General features: G+C 32.3%; 1 protein-coding gene across 2 annotated transcripts; it reads left to right on the forward strand.

Moving 5' to 3' along the window:
* The first annotated feature begins 1284 nt into the window (after positions 1-1284).
* Positions 1285-16739, forward strand: LOC128181196 (VWFA and cache domain-containing protein 1-like). Of its 2 annotated transcripts, none has more exons than XM_052849505.1 (24): positions 1285-1409; positions 2507-2691; positions 3284-3346; positions 3537-3692; positions 4046-4254; positions 5087-5231; positions 5464-5671; positions 5994-6122; positions 7942-8021; positions 8324-8462; positions 8777-9053; positions 9688-9799; positions 9922-10096; positions 10193-10329; positions 10936-11111; positions 11600-11707; positions 11812-11928; positions 12112-12208; positions 12338-12433; positions 12582-12722; positions 13024-13127; positions 14634-14759; positions 14967-15082; positions 15186-16739. In XM_052849505.1, exons 2-24 carry the CDS (start codon positions 2554-2556, stop codon positions 15491-15493), a joined length of 3357 nt encoding a protein of 1118 aa, XP_052705465.1. In that variant the 5' UTR covers positions 1285-1409; positions 2507-2553; the 3' UTR covers positions 15494-16739. The 2 variants fall into 2 exon arrangements, with proteins under 2 accessions (XP_052705465.1, XP_052705473.1); XM_052849513.1 differs by having other exon boundaries at positions 1347-1434.
* The last annotated feature ends 232 nt before the right edge of the window (positions 16740-16971 follow it).

The raw sequence follows: 16971 nt of genomic DNA on the forward strand, positions 1-16971 counted from the left end.
GCGTTACACGATATGTATCTTGATTGAACGCATGAATGCTATCACTACAGTAAAGAAGGAAAACGAAAAATAGAAGTAGGACACCGCCTTAGTAGGCTGTTTTGCAGTGTTGAGTGCATTTACAGAAAGTTTTGTAAACATCAAAACTAGCTAAAACAAAGATACGGCTTAGATTTCTCAGCTTGTGAATTCAGTAAGGTCTCAATCGGGAATCGGGCAATAAGTGCCGATTATGGGTGGTTGTCTGCCATTCAACAATATCTTTATAAGTTTATCTTTGACTGTTCTGACTTATTGGCCTTTATTTTGAATGGTTTAGGTTTAAAGCAAATCCAATGAGCACAGCTTAGCAATTAGAAAGCGCCAATAGATCATAGCTTGCAAATCTTTAGACTATTAAGATGTAAAAAGGGACTTTTTGTAGTATTATTCATTTCAAAACCCCCAATACTTCTAGAAGAAAACAAATTACATTAAGTTTAAGTGTCCCTATAATATCATAATTAGGTAATAAATTCAAATACAATGTTTCACCTAATCTTTTACCTAATGTGTGTTCTTGGGGAAACGTGGGTATTTCCCGTCAATATTTACAAAACAGCATTGAATGCATGCCTGCACAATCGCTCATTAAATATTAGGTGAACAGTACACACATTATAAATAGATATGGTTTTTAAGCTACCTTGCTCTACATACTAGTGATATCAAATATTAAAAAAAAATCGTTGTTAAGATATTCTTAAAACTGCTGAACTTGTTTTATATTTAAGTAATATCATAGAAAAACATGGATAAACTAATATTGACTATGTGTTTTGTTTTGTGAATCCCATTACAAAACCTACCACCGGTATCAAATGATTATGGTATGACAAAATTAAGAATAATGATTTTAAACAACTTCTTTAGTCATCACTTGCAGAAAAAAACTATTCCCAATAGATTATCTTTATAAGTCTCTTTTATAATATTCGCAACCTCTAAGAATTGTATTACATTAGACCTCATAACATTAAAGCTGAAAACCCTCCAGTTTATAGCATCTCTTTATGAATGTTAGTTTTGTCACAGCAAAATCTATTTTCATATTGTCATTATGTATTGAAAAATAATTTAGTCTATTTGGCATCTGTAAGTTTTTAAGTAAGTGCAGCAATTGCAGTTTCAATGAAGAAAGCAAGCCACTTGTTTTATAGAGAAAAAACAAACAAACCCGGATATCCATTTTGAAATCGTTTTCATTTTTAAAACGCAGTAAATTTTTTCACTTATGTTGAATGGTTTCATGGTTGAACTGGTTCTAAATAACAACACGAAGGGTATATCTATAAATTAAATCTTCACAAAGAGTTGTTACCTTAGGAGTCAGCAAGGGCTGTGGGGTGGATATCCGCTGACAGCTGAAGGTACTGTTTCTATGTATCCACGTCGGTAGGTTCAATTGTTGTATCATAAAATGTTCCTGCAGATAAATTCATTCTTTTGCCTATTTACAGTTTATGAGCATTATTTTCCATCAAGAGCATTTTACTCGTTAAAAAAAATCTATTTTGGTCTGAAGAAATAGCTTTTCGCTTAAACCATTGACATTTACTGAGTAACTCAGGTGGAAATTTAAAATCAGAAGAGGTATTGATAATACATTGTTCCAGTACATTTATTTAAGATAAGGTACATTTGTCGATAGAGTATATTGGCTCACTGTTGTAGTTCGGACATGTAATTCTTTCGAAATGCATTTTATTTGACTCAAGCAAAACAATGCAGTTGTATTGTTATAATTATTTTTCACTAATTTTTTTAAGTTTTAGCCCATTATTTTTTTTTAAATTTCACTAGATTTTGACCCGTGCGTGCACGGGTTGACGTTGTATATATATGATGTCGGACCTTTACGAAATAGATACATCGACACACCGTATTGTTGCCATTTACATAATAAAGCTTTAAGCCTACAATAATGCTATTAATTTCACCACACTCTGCTTAGTTAGAATAATCTAAATGTGTCTCGGGACAGGCCTATACCACGGTTAAAATGCCTCCCATATACCCGTAATGTAGCAAAAAATTGCAGAATCGCTCTGAAACGATTTTGGAGAAAATTATTGAAGCTGCATCGAAAATAACAGTCAAATTATTCATACTAAACTATCTTGAGCCTGTAAATACCTTTCATCTGAAAAGTTAATTCATATTAAGGAAGAATTCAACACTTTCTCCAGCAAATTTTTTTTCACTCGCTTCGAGTTGACATTCGACACTATCGTGATTTTTCATATAAAATGCATTAAATGAGTTAGAGTCATCTCTCATCTTTAAAACTATATTGAAATATGAGTAGCACGGAGATGAGTATTACTCGGATTACTCATATGAGTTAAATATCTTTTAATCCATTTTTTGTAATCATACAATCAGAAATCTACATCAATTTTTATATTGATAAAATGGATTGCGCCAGTCATATTCTCTTCTTTTTCTGTTATTATAACTCTGTCAGCTCAAACTTTGTTGGACTGTGAGTTCTGATGAATAAAGAAGTAAAACATGAGAGTCCGTTACCTTTTGGTTTGTCTGCTTGTGGTGAAACATGTGGTTCAACAGAATGCTCAGGAGATCAGCGGGGACATTCTGGCCAATGAGTTGAATAAAGTGGCAGATTCAGTTGGATGGTCATTTCTGCAGGTTCAGTTACTGATTAAATACTAACGTAACCAACCCATTAATTATTGCCTCATGTTTTAAAATTTTGTTCTGAAAATAAAATCTAACGGTGCTAAGAAATATATCAATGAAATGGTTAGGTTCATTTCTTTTATTTTGATATACCTTCAACCTTATTTTCTAAAGCTCGTTTTATTATGCGTATTTTAAATGAGTTAAAATTTATAATCTATTTTAATAAAACATATATTCTGGTTGCCCCAAAATATAAATCATCATTTTTTACTTCTAAATACCAGTTTGACAAGTAGGTTTCAAAATTGATCAAAGCTATTGTTTGCATTATAATAAAAAATAAACATAATCGACGATTATTGACGTCCAAAAATAATTCATTATTGTGTAGCTTCTATGTTCAACGTTGATAATGGTCATTATATGTTTGTAACGTAACTATGAACTTGTTAAGCATTATTTTACTTTTGGTTGATTGATCGAAATATTTGATGTTTAAATTGATGAAATGAAAATAATTTACGATAAATTAGAGGTGATTATGCCTTCCTCTACGTATGATTGTATCTGTAAACATTTTTTCTCTGTCTATCACCAGAACGAGTACAACCAGATGCGATACCAGGAAACGAGGCTTGATGGGAAAAAGCAAGTTCGAGAGGTCAGGTCAACTTTATTACAAAAACCCCCACATTTGTTTTAACATGAACCAACGCATTAATTTTCTGTTGCAATAAAAATAATAGGACTAATTCTTTGCTATGAGCTCGAAATTATATTTTAAATACAATTATTCGAAACTATTCGATTTCTGTTTTTATATAATGTTGAATGTTGAAATGGTGTTAAAGATTGCAGGTAAAATCGGGGGGCGAATGATTAAAGTGGACAATGCGTTAAAGAAGCTGAAGGAAGCTGTAGAGGAGGACCAGCTGTCGTCTATTGAGGCCCCTCATGACTGCTGTGTGGACGGAAATTACCAAGAAAACATCCGCTTCAGAACTCAAGTAAGAACTTTCTCTAACTCAGCATAAAACTACAAGTTATGTTTGATTGTGATTTGCTTTATTTTTAACATTTTTATCAACCTACGCTTTCTGAAATATGGCAAACAGGATAAAGCTGTGCTATTAATTCAACTTAATGATTATGATTTAATTAAGGAAGACTGATCATCATTCCAAATTTTTCAGTTATCATTTCATTGTATAAATGGCACAGGTTAATATATGTACCCTTACTTGTGCAAAGCATAAAATCTAAAATTATAAATGAGATTTATTTCTTGGTTTGCATCTAGGTATTTGTATGATAATTCAGCTGCACTTATTACTTTTAAATACTTTTTTTTTAATTGAAGGTGTCCGAAGAAGAAAATTGCTACAGTAAGCCATCCTATGTAATCCCAGAGAATCTGAAATTCCCATCTTCTAAAGTATTGGCAGTCATGAAATCAAATCTTGATGTAAAACACCTACAGTTCCAGTATATTGGATTGAATTCTGGTCTATACATTAATTACCCAGCTACCAAGCTGACAGACTGCGATACATACGATCCTCGATTCAGGTATGTAAAATATTGTTGTCCCAGCGTTTAGACAGTGAAATGAACTAAATAATGTTTTAATTTGCTGTAACGAATGGTATTGAAGTATTTGTTTGAATTGTAACAACAAGTTTAATTCACTATTGATTTAAGGAGGACAATTGAAATTTAACAATGAAATTAAAACAGAGCAATCTATGAGAGCTCTAGCTTTGCCCATATCGTGGTTGATAGCTATCTTTACTGAACTCAATCATTCCCTCAATTTAAAGAATGTTTTGCTGAAGAGAGTAACCTAACTTGATGCAATTTTTATTATTCATATGGTGTTTGATTTCAATTCAAGTTGACTCTTTTATTTAGTTTGATTTAAAACATTGTGTTTAAAGTGTTTGTTTAAGTTGTTTGTACTAATTACTCGAAAGGATAGGATTATTTAATGAATCTTTATTGAACAATGATCTTTGGTTAATTTGACGGCGTCACACGGCGGGTGTTACCAGTCAGCAGAGGATGCTTACACCTCCTAGGCACTTGATCCTACCTCTTTCTTTTTAGAGGTCTGTGTTGCTCTGCTTTGAATTTGTTTTTCGTTTTATTGATTTTTGAGATGGTTGGCAGTTTGTTATTGTCATTTTTCATTAATAACCTTCAAATGAAAATGAAAAGGCTTTCGTATGTCTCTCTCTTTTCAATTGACTATCATTTAAAAATCTAATCAAAAGAAAAAATGTTACAAGTAGTGATAGCAAAATCACATTTTTTTCTCTGTCTTGTAGACTGTCATTTAAAAACATAAGATACATGTATGAAATAGTGTGTGTGGTATTATAAGCATATGTTTATTTTTTAGACCCTTCTATGTGTCCACCACCACAACTATCCCCAGGGACGTAGTTGTAGTATTAGAAACGTCATCCGCCATGAGGGGCGATAAACTGTTTGAAGCCAAGCATGCTGTGATAACAGTAATGGAAACTTTGGGGATAGAAGATAGGGTAAGTGTATTTTGTGTTAATCACTCTTTTAATACGAATCAAAGACTTTAGATAATATATCGATGTTTCATTACTAATACCGCTGGACATTTCAGTATGTTTAAGAACAATTTGTTCAACTTATATAAAGTGAATTGAAATGAAAATAAAAAGTAATAGATGAAATAAGATAATTGTTACTGTTGTAAATTGCCTGGTGTATATCATTACTGTATGCATTACTGTTTGGCAGTTTGGATTAATTGTTTTCAATGACGATGTAAAAACCTTGAAAGAATGCTACGAGAATCAACTTGTTCCAGTGACCAGTGCCACCACAAAAAGTTTCCGAGATTTTCTGACCTCCCAAGTAGGGGAGGGTGGAACAGATTTTACCGCTGCCCTCCGTAAAGCATTTATGTTTTTCAAGGCAAATATGAGTGCAGAAAAGAATAACCGAGGTTAGTGCTTTAAAAGACGTTTAAAAATATATAAGTTAAGAATGGGGTGACGATTATGCACTTAACGACTTAAATAAAGGAACGTAACGATACTGATAAATAAAGTATTTGCGAAAATTACACACACTGTTGTTCAAATTGGAAAAAATTAACCTACACCAATAATTCTGCTTTGAATGACATGATTTTATTTCTACAACACGTACAATGTAAAAAAAATTGACGATTATGAGTGCATTCTTGAAATAAGAAATCTGATCAATTTTTCATGATGTATATTGGTATGTAACTGCTTTTGACACCAATGACATTTTTTTTGCAGACAACATCCTTTTGTTTGTTAGTGCAGGAGAACATCAAAATGAAAAAGGCAATCCTTTGGAAGTTATTCGAGAGGAAAACGAGGCGCTTCAAAACAGAGTTGTGATCAACACGTTTGGCATAGGAACAGGTAGGTGTATTACGGTGTAGCGTCTATAAAATAGTACAATAGGTTCAATCAGGTGTATTACGGTAGACTTCCTATGGGAACATGTAGGTATAGTATGGTGTACCGTCTATCATTTAGGTACAGACAAGTGTATTATGGTCTTTAAAATAGGTACAATCAGGTGTATAACGGTATATAATCTATTGGAACATTTAGGTTTATTACGGTAGACAATTTATAGGAACAAGTTGGTGTATAACGGTGTACTGTCTATAAAATTGGTACAGACAGGTGTATCATTGTAGACAATATATCGGATAGGAACAGGTTAATGTATAACGGTGTACCGTCAGTAAAATAGGTACAGACAGGTGTATTATGGTAGACAATCTATAGGAACAGACAGGTGTATTATGGTAGACAATCTATTGAAACAGACAGTTGTATTATGGTAGACAGTCTATAGAAACAGACAGGTGTATTACGGTAGACAATCTATAGGAACAGACAGGTGTATTACGGTAGACAATCTATAGGAACAGACAATCTATAGGAACAGACAGGTGTATTACGGTAGACAATCTCCAGGAACAGGTACGTGTGTTACGGTATTTAATCTATAGGAAAAGGTATGTGTATTACGGTGTACTGTTTATAAAATAAGTACAGACAAGTTTATCACTGTAAACAATATATCGGATAGGAACAGGTTAATGTATAACGGTGTACCGTCAATAAAAAAGGTACATACAGATGTATTATGGTAGACAATCTATAGATACAGGTAGATGTATTAAGGTGTACCGTCGATAAAATACAATGTAGGTACAAGCAGGTGTATTACGGTAGACAATCTATAGGAACAGGTTGGTGTACTACGGTGTTCTGTCTATAAAATAGTAACAGACAGGTGTATTACGGTAGACAATCTATAGAAACAGGTAGGCGTATTACGGTGTACCGTCTATAAAATAGATACAGACAGGTGTGTTACGGACAATTTATAGGAACAGGTAGGTGTTTTATGGTGTACCGTCTATAAATAGGTACAGACAGGTGTATAACGGTAGACAATCTATAGGAACAGGTAGGTGTATTACGGTGTACCGTCTATAAGAAAGATACAGACAGGTGTGTTACGGTGTACAGTCTATAAAATAGGTACAGACAAGTGTGTTACGATGTACAGTCTATAAAATAGGTACAGACAGGTGTGTTACGGTAGACACAAGTATTTAGGAAAAAAACTGGCAATAAACAACAAAAAATCAAGGGAACAATTGATTAAAAAGAAAAAACTGATTCAAACTGCGCTGACATAGCGCATTTTAAATGTCGTAAAGAAAAGTAGTTGTGGTTGGTAAATTTTTTTGTTAATTCTTTTTCTTTTCTTTTTTAAAAAGAATTAGACCTAAGTGAAAACGAAAAAATAAATTTTTACTTCGATATTTGATACATTAAGTCAATAATCATGAAAACTAGTTTTTTATGGCAATTATTTTACCACAATTTAGTCAAAAGCAAAAATTAACACTTTAAAGTAAATAAATGTGGATGACTATTGCAGATATGAAAAATTAGAGAGTGTTCAACCTTTGCTTTTTAAATTTGATTATAAACATATCTTTAATATATAAATTCAATTATAAGAAAAATAATTATTAATCTTATGATTTTTATTTAATACACAACTCTTTGCCTCATTAGCTATTTAACTTAATTTTTAAAATGTAAAACATTCGAAAACTGAATAATTCTTGCGTAATGGAATAATGTAAGAATAGCAATGTGCGCTATGATTACGCTTCTGTTTTTGTGTATCATTTCATGCTTTGTAAAGGTCTTAACAGTGATGATAAAGAACTATTAAGGAATATGGCAGAGCAGACACTGAACAATAACTCATATGGATATGTAAAAGTAAGTAACATGTGTAAATAGTTTTCTATTTTCTTTGTAATCTCAATTAGTTAGATACCTAAAAATGGGGTGTTCATTATAAAACCAAAGAAATGTTACACACTAATAATATGAATATACAATTGAATGATAAATTATGATTAAACAAACAACAACAAAATTATTGAAAAAAACTAAATTATTGCAGATTTTTAAGTGTAAGTTGAATCAGTTAATTTGTACAAAATGCATCATGAAATGAAAGTGAAAAAAACGTGTTGGTAGAACTGATGTTAAAAAACAATTCTGTTTGGTCATTTTAGAGCGGAAAAACAACATTCTTCCCGAACAATAAGGGCACCTCCCTTCGTGAGGCCATGGGTACCTACTACGATTATTTTAGCGTACCAATATCACTATCCCCCACCTACACACAACTTTACAAAGACTTCTTCTCCAATGGTAAGATATGATTACAAATAGAAGCTAAAAGATCAGAACATACTTGCATTCTGATATCCAGTAGTGTACACAGGGTTATTTTCGCCCCGTGTTTCTTTTCGTCATTCCACACTTCTAAACGAGTGTGCCCTGTCTTAAATTCGCAAAAGGACAGTTGTGGTAATAGAGACGATTTGAGATATTTGATAAAACACAGCTGACACCAGAAAGGCCAGGGCAACAAAAAAGCGGGGCGAATTGTTCTCTGTATACATTACTTCTGATTGTTGATGTGTTGAGAAAAATTTGGTGGGTTTTAATATTTCATTGCATAGAATCAATCATCACGGGTTGTCTGCCTATTGCGTTTAACGGAGCTTTTTCTGGAGTTGTATGCGCAGACATTTTGATCAGTGAATTAGTGGCGGAAATTTTATATCTCCAACAAGAGGAATTTTCCTATGCATTTATTATGGATGGCGAGGAACGGACGCTGGTTCATCCACTTCTTCCTGATCCTCGCGACGTAGAAGCAAAGGAACAGGACATCAACAACATCTACAATTTTGAGACTTCTGGTGATGTTTCAGATGTTATCGACTCCATGAAAAAGAAAGTATACCTTGCAACATGTTCTACGAGTAGATATTTTGATTTAATTATAAGGCATTTGATTTCAAGTCACTTGCAATGTGATCCAACAATCTCGTCCATCGTTAACTTTTCTTGATTATTGGTGCATTGGTGTATATACTGTAATAGCGTTTAAATAGTAATCAAATAGTTTTTAAAATCTTATATATATATATATATATATATATATATATATATATATATATATATATATATATATATATATATATATATATTTACTGATCCCAATTTTGAATACAATTCTTAATTTTTATTTTTCGAATCATGTTAATCTTTTGATAATCCATAGAAATCTTGTTTGATATTGAACTTTGTTATTGTTTCAAAATAATATTTAGAATCAGTCACACAAGTAATTGTACTTCTTTAGATCATGATTTCATAGGAGATATCATTATATGAAGGACATTGCATTTATATAACTTTTATCATCTCAAAGCCCAATTCTATGTTCTAAATCACTGGTTTCTTCTACATTGCTTGTTTTATGTTGAAATATTGAAAACTGACTTACATTATAAGTTCTTTATTATATTATGAGGTATGTTGTTTACTTCTGCTCTCAAAATAACCAATATAGCACTTTTAACAGGGGCTTGGAGGGTAACAAGACATTACAAACGACAATAATAGAAGCTAGAGGAGAAAAATATTTCGAAGGCGACTCCCAACAAAGTCTAAATGCTGTTTTTTATTGGACTCCGGTAACACCCTCTTTGCTATTTCTCTCTCTGTCTCTCTCTGTTTTTTCACACTCTCTCTCTCTAGAAGAAAGTTCAGATGTATAGACAAAGTACAGTTGATACTACTACTTGTATCTTGGCAGATTATAGCTCCAGGAAGCAATTTTTCTCTTTGTATTGTAACGGAACAAAACAACATAGTAAGAAATATAGAGTCGATACCTCAACCCTCCAAAAGAGACTTTCTCTACCATCGGTGGGATTTGAACCAGTGGCCGGCTCCATTCTGCAGACATTTCAATCGATATGCTACTCAAGGTTGGTTCATCGATCCAAGAAAGCTCTTTTTCACTGTTCTTATTTTATTTTATCTGAATATTTGTCTTGTATTTTTTTTTTTACAATTCACCTCAGAAAAATCTACTGTGAAGCTTTCCCCAGACGCTTTCATTGAGGCGTATTCATACACTGGAGTCAAGGAAACAGAAGTCAGAGTAAAGCAGTATAAGGACTACTTGTCTGGAGATATCTTCACCAACCCAGGTCTAAAAGTAAGAGAATCTAAAATATACATGATATAACATGATTTATCAGACGGCGAAATGTCCCTAAATACATGTTTTATTTACTTTTAGTTCTATGTTTGATTAAACTTTATTGTTATATTTTTGATCAGGGTGTTCAGTATTTCATTTTTTGTATAAAAATTAAATTTGAATAATGTGTTGCTGTATGTAATTGGTGTGTAATGTAAACAACATCAATTAAACTCAAGACTACCAAATGATTCAGAACGACACAATGAGGCACCAGGCAATTCGTTGAATAAAAAAAATCACGAGAAAAAGAAAGACAAAAGAAAAATTAAAATGAAGCAATTCATTATCCGAGTATCTTCTCATATATTTTTCTTTGATACGCGGAGCCAATGGCATTTGTTTACATTATTTGCATTGCACAAACAAATACTGAAATGTAATATTTCAAAACAACTTGTGCTTTTACACTCTTTACCAATCCGTATATATAATTCTTAACAGAGTAAACAGCGTGTGCTTCTCTGAAAAACTAAAGCAAAAATGTGGAATACGCTTGAGTATCTCTGAAATTCCAATCATCATTAAATATTTGTAAAAAGCAGGAATACAATTTAACAGGTGTCAGCAGTAAAGTCCATACGGTTAACTTATCCTATTGAAAAGTTCTGGACGACGACGTCAAGGGAGGAGGCTCCGTATCTAGTGTGGCGTTACGTCATGACGGAAAATGGTGTGACGAGAGTGTACCCAGGAGTGCGACTGACAGATGACTACGATTACAAACTCAGACCATGGTAAGTTTTCTTGACAAAGCGTCAAAAGAAGGCCGACAAATTTAACAACATTTTGTATGTTGAAGAATAGTTCTAATATTCCAGCCAATTCTTCCTTTTTTGTAAGTATTGAGAAATATTTATTTCAAAGTCTAAATGCTAATGGGAAACAATATATTCAGGGAACTCGTCATTTGGGAGGTAAATGTTTGGTGCCTTTATTATTTTTTTTAGGGGGGGCGCATTTTTGAAAAAAATATTTTATGAATAATGTATAATCATTTAATTTGACTTGTGTTTTTTTCATTTAAAGAGTTGCTAAGATTTATTTTGTAATATATCTGAGAGCAGTGGAAAATCAATTTTCCAAGTTTGATTTCGTTTGAAAAACAATCAGTTTATTTTCAATTTCATTAACTACGAGAACTAATGTACTAAAGTTCTGAGTTCTATGATGTAAATTAATTTAATTATATGTCCTGTAAAATTTAACGTTATCTCACTATAAGGTATCATCGGACCGTTTCTCAGAAGACAGTTAATGTCGTGTCGGCTCCATATGAAGATTCATGGGGATCAGGAAGGGTTATCTCTCTTACAAAGACCATATTACAAGGGTGAATATAACCAAAATGTAATCAAATAAGAAAATTAAGGAATCCTAGCTATTGACAAATTAAATCTTCAAACAGTTAATGTTTTTGAAAACTCTTTGTTGCAGGGGGACCAATCCAGATAGGAAACTCGAAGCTGTGATAGGAACAGACTTCTCAATATTTTACTTCAATCAGATGCTGGAAGATAGATACCCGATATGTGCCGCCAGATCAAATTACAGGTGAGACATTTACTATTAAGTTCCAATGGTATCTAAAATCTTACATTTTTGATTTTTGTTCCTTTGTTTGGAATTTAATTCAATGTGGAAAATACGGATATCATAAGCTGTGATTTTCATTATGTAACAGCATGTTGTAGTTTTTCAACACCTCTCTGTTACGTTGTAATGTCCTGTATTTAGTTGTATTCTGATCGACAACAGTGGATTCCTTGTGATGCACCCATTCTTCATAGAAACCACATCTTCAATAAACTCACAAATTCATTTAATATATAAGGTATGTACGCAGAAAATTACAGGGTGATTAATACGACAAAAATTATCATTTTCATTGGCTTTTTAAAAATAAAAATAGACGATAAAAATCCATCACCACTTACAAAATGTACCGATATTATTTTTACAGGAGGGAAGGATTTCCCGTTTGCTGATAGAGAAAGGAATAATGTACAGACAACCATGTAGAGACACGGGGAACAAAAAGGAACAGTTTACATACAGGGTAAGAAATGTCAATAAAAAGACATTAATGGACAGATGATAAAGATACATTAATCATAAATTCATAAAGATTAAAAATATGTAAGAAAAAACACAATAACTGCTAAAATAAGACACAAAAGAAAAACAAAAGTTTTATATTGTAACAGGTGAAGCTGCCAGATTCTCTCCTGAGCGGGATAGTCGACTCAAAAGAGGGGTACCAACTTCGTCCGGTGCCTGGCTCTAACTTGTTTCTTATACTCAAACAGAGACGTATGCTCGACGAGGAATCATGTTGTAACTCAGAGGTGCATTAAACCAAAGTTGTTTTTAGTGTTATGAACTATCATCTCTTCAAAATAAAATTACAATACATCTAGATTTGATGACCTGATCCGCAATTTCTCTCTCTCTCTCTCTCTCTCTCTCTCTCTCTCTCTCTCTCTCTCTCTCTCTCATATCTTAAACTTATGTAAATTAAAATATTATAACAAAAAAGTCATTAATACACATATATAATAACTGTGTTTGTGTTTTATATCATTGAAAATATACAATTTATTGGATGTTAACTAACTTAACCAACGTTTATTTTGATTTATTATACAGCATTCTACATCACCGAACTCAATACAATGTAGCGTTGAAGAGTGTACTTGCCTTTGTTACAAAGACCTGTCCTTCAACGAATGCAAGAATGAATACGTGATCACGTAAGAACATTGTGATAATGAACTAATCAAGTTACTAACAAACGCACATACATGAGTCTAATAATATATGAAACGATTTTTTCAAAATAATCAATTTTCATAGTTGGATATGATGTAAAATTTTATTATGAAAATCAAAAGATTTGGACAAATTGAGCATTATTTATAAAAACACAATAGATTGAAAGAGGTAATTCCAGATTACGTTCTTTTAAGCAACAACTCTTCACAACAGCCACTGTACTATTTTTTTTCTTCAAATCTTTACACTTTTTGAATTTTAGTTATTATTTCTCGGGTAATTTCTTGTTTATAATTGGAACATTTATATCTTGAGTCTGTTTTGGAATATTATACTGTTTTAAAAAGGAGAGAGTCTTTTTTTTATTAGATTAATGTTTGATAAAAATCAGTACAACTTAAATACATATATGAATTATCCAATTTTGTGACATCATAATCAACAGGTAAGACACCCCCCCCCTCCCCCAAATATTTATAGTCAGGGAATTCTTACTCCTCCTGAGTCCATCTCTATTTTTTAGAGGTCCTTGTTGGTCTGCTTTGAATTTGTATATTGTTTTATGGATTTCTGAGATGGTTGGCGGTTAGTTATTGTCTTTTTTTCAAAACGTAAACAATATAACTTATAACGATATAATAAACTTAAGTAACAATTAACAGGGTTTTGCCAAATAACGTTTAATTCATGCAGATTTGTATTTGTATCACATATTCTGAAACACTCAGTAAATCCTAATATCATTTTTGTTTTATTTTGACATTTAAGTATGCCAAACACACTTAATGTATGACCTTATCGCGTCTTTTCAGTTAAGGGACAAACAGAACTAACCGCTATTGCGAAACTTTGAATACTTTTTACATACGTATCTACATATGGATAGAAGAATGAAATGATGATGTTTAAAAAAAACAAAACAAAGCATTAAACAATCATGACTCAATAAATTAGTGTATCGGATACTGTAAACATCAGGGATTGTCTATGATTGCAGTCCACTGATCTATTATTAGCTATTCCTATCTATAACTGTAAAAAATCAACTATTTCAATTTATACGCATTTCACAGATCAGGTACTCAGGTATCGCTTTTATTTAAGTTTATGGTACATTTTCCACATTACTCTCTTTTCAAATTTTGAAATTCTTCAAGTCCGAAATAAAAATGGTTTTTGAGTTACCCCCCTTTATCTTACAAAATTCATTAAAAAAATACAATTGAAAATAAAAAAAATCATTTGATGTACACTGCATGAAAAAAGCGGAAAATTGCATAAACATTATGCTTTAAAGAATGTTTCAATAAAAAAATCATAAACGATTATGTAGAATCGATATATCTTCAAATTATACAAATACACTTTTCCATGAGATTTATGTTTGAAATGTTTGAAATTAAAAAGGTTGCTGCTAATACTTAATATTCTACAGCTATCAATAGTGTTGTTTCTTATTGGTTTTCCGTTGCTTTTGTTTCAAGGAGAGGTTTTGTTCCATGTAGTCCTCAATTACCAACCCTACGGTCTGTTAGTACACCAGAAAAGGACAAAACTAAGAACCTACCTACGTGCTTTCCTACCGACTGCGCATGTCGAAAAACTGAGAGGTAAACATATGACGTTGAGATTTTAATTAGTAGTATGGAATAGGGTTTTCTTTAATATGATTTTAATTAGTAGTATGGAATAGGGTTTTCTTTCATTTGATGAAGTATTTGCTTTAGTTGATTCTGAGTTTATCTACTTCCTGTCATTTCCTTCTCTTATAAACAATTTTGATTTCATTAAACACGATTATAATGAATGTGTTTTAGCGATTGTTTCCGTACATCAGGGTGTTCCTGGTGTACGAGTGATGAGGATGGTAATGTGGTCGACGGATTCTGTGACCTGAAGGAAATATGTCCTTCCCAGCAGTGTCTTAAGGATGGTATGAATCTAACATTTGTTAAAAAAAATATTTACATGAAATGCATACAATGGTAGTTTTAATATGTCATATTTTGTATCACAGTTTATCACATATTTCGCAGATTGCAGTGTCAAGTGTTGTGGAAGCGAATGTTACCCAACAGTCTCTAAACCGGAGAACATGTCGTTATATGTGGGTGTTTCTATTGCTGTGGTGGCGTCCGTCATTATTTTCATCGTATTTGCAGTTTTTATTTTTCGCAAAATAAGACAGAATGGGACAGACGACACATACCTTGATGCAGCTCACGACTTTGATATGACCAACAAACCCCCGCTAGATTGTGAGGATTACAACACTGCCCCCAATTACTATATAGCAGAGCTAAGCGCAACTTCAGAGGAAAGTATCAACACAAAATCAAGCTAAACCAACCTGGAGATTAGTCATGATCATGACTTACTCATATGTTTTATATCTATTGTGTACACATATGTTGTAAATCGTCATTTAATACAGATGTGTGCAGCCGTACATGAAGATACACAAGAACGCAAAACTAGAAAAACCGCAAAAGTATCATATTGTTGTGTGTTATGTCTCCTGTTTTATAGATAGCGGGCTTTTCTTAAGAAATGCGTACTTGACATTGATTCCATACATCAATTTATGTATCAATGAAGATGTTTTAAATTTAACATTATAATTGAACAAAAATATTTATCAAATCTGTAATCAGTGTATCCCTTAGTGTGCATAACACAGCAATCAGGAGAAATTTCTGATAACTATACCAAACCACAAACTGGATATAAAAATAGGAAAGACTACTCTACAATATTATGCTATTTTTTGCTAATGACATATCTTTGATATTGATTATTCAAAGATTTTAATACACATTCCCCATAAAATCCATATCAAATTCCAAGGGTTGTACAGGACATTTAAACGGTTTAGCAATTGAATGTCGGCGAAGGACAAATTTCATGTTTTCTATCATTAACATACTCTAATTCAATTTATAAAAGTTTATTTTCATTTCGAAAGTTGGATTTTCCGACACCAGTACGGTTTTTCTTGGTAAATTTCCCGGTACTGTTTGTTTTGGTTGTGATTAGTATTGTTAAATTGTACATTGCTCATCAAAGGCATTAGCTATTTACCCGATTATTCTTCCTAGTGACTTTGGGTGGCAGATGTAGGTGTTCAATCTGTATCTTTTAATAAAAAATATAGTAATTGACATTAAAAAAAATAGTAAATTGGTACAAGAAAAACAAATATTTAAACTTCACGAGTACTGTACTACATAGTGTTTAAAAAGCTATATAAATCAGGCATGGATACTTACAACTTCCACAGAACTTTTAGAAAATTTGAAATAATAAATGTTTCATTAACATCAAAACTTATTACTTTTTTTACAATTTATACAACCAAAAATATTTTAATGGTAACCAAACAACAACAACAAAAATGAGAAACGGGATGAATTCAATTTTTCTATTGTCAAGTGTCCTTACATGTGTTGCAATGTGCCTTTACTTCTTGCATATGACGTTTTTGTCTCTCAGTATATTTGATACGCAAATGAATGTTCTCTGTATCATCATTATCTGAAACGAGGCAAGCTACTGACTATCAATGTAATTAAACAATACTATAAACAGTCTCGATTGGATTCATCATTTTGTAAGTTCTATAGTCGATACAACAACCTTGTCAGCTAATACAATCTTCCGCTAGGCCGAATGCTGACTAAACGTTGTTCGTACTTATTTTAAGGCCATTATTATTTACCAAACCTTCTACGGATTTTCCGTCTATCCGATTACGACAAATAGCACAAGGCGAGAAAGACCGATCAGCAGAGAATGGATGCTCACTCTCCCATGGCACCTGAT

The sequence above is a fragment of the Crassostrea angulata genome, chromosome 1 (assembly GCF_025612915.1).
Source record: "Crassostrea angulata isolate pt1a10 chromosome 1, ASM2561291v2, whole genome shotgun sequence".
NCBI lineage: Eukaryota > Metazoa > Mollusca > Bivalvia > Ostreida > Ostreidae > Magallana > Magallana angulata.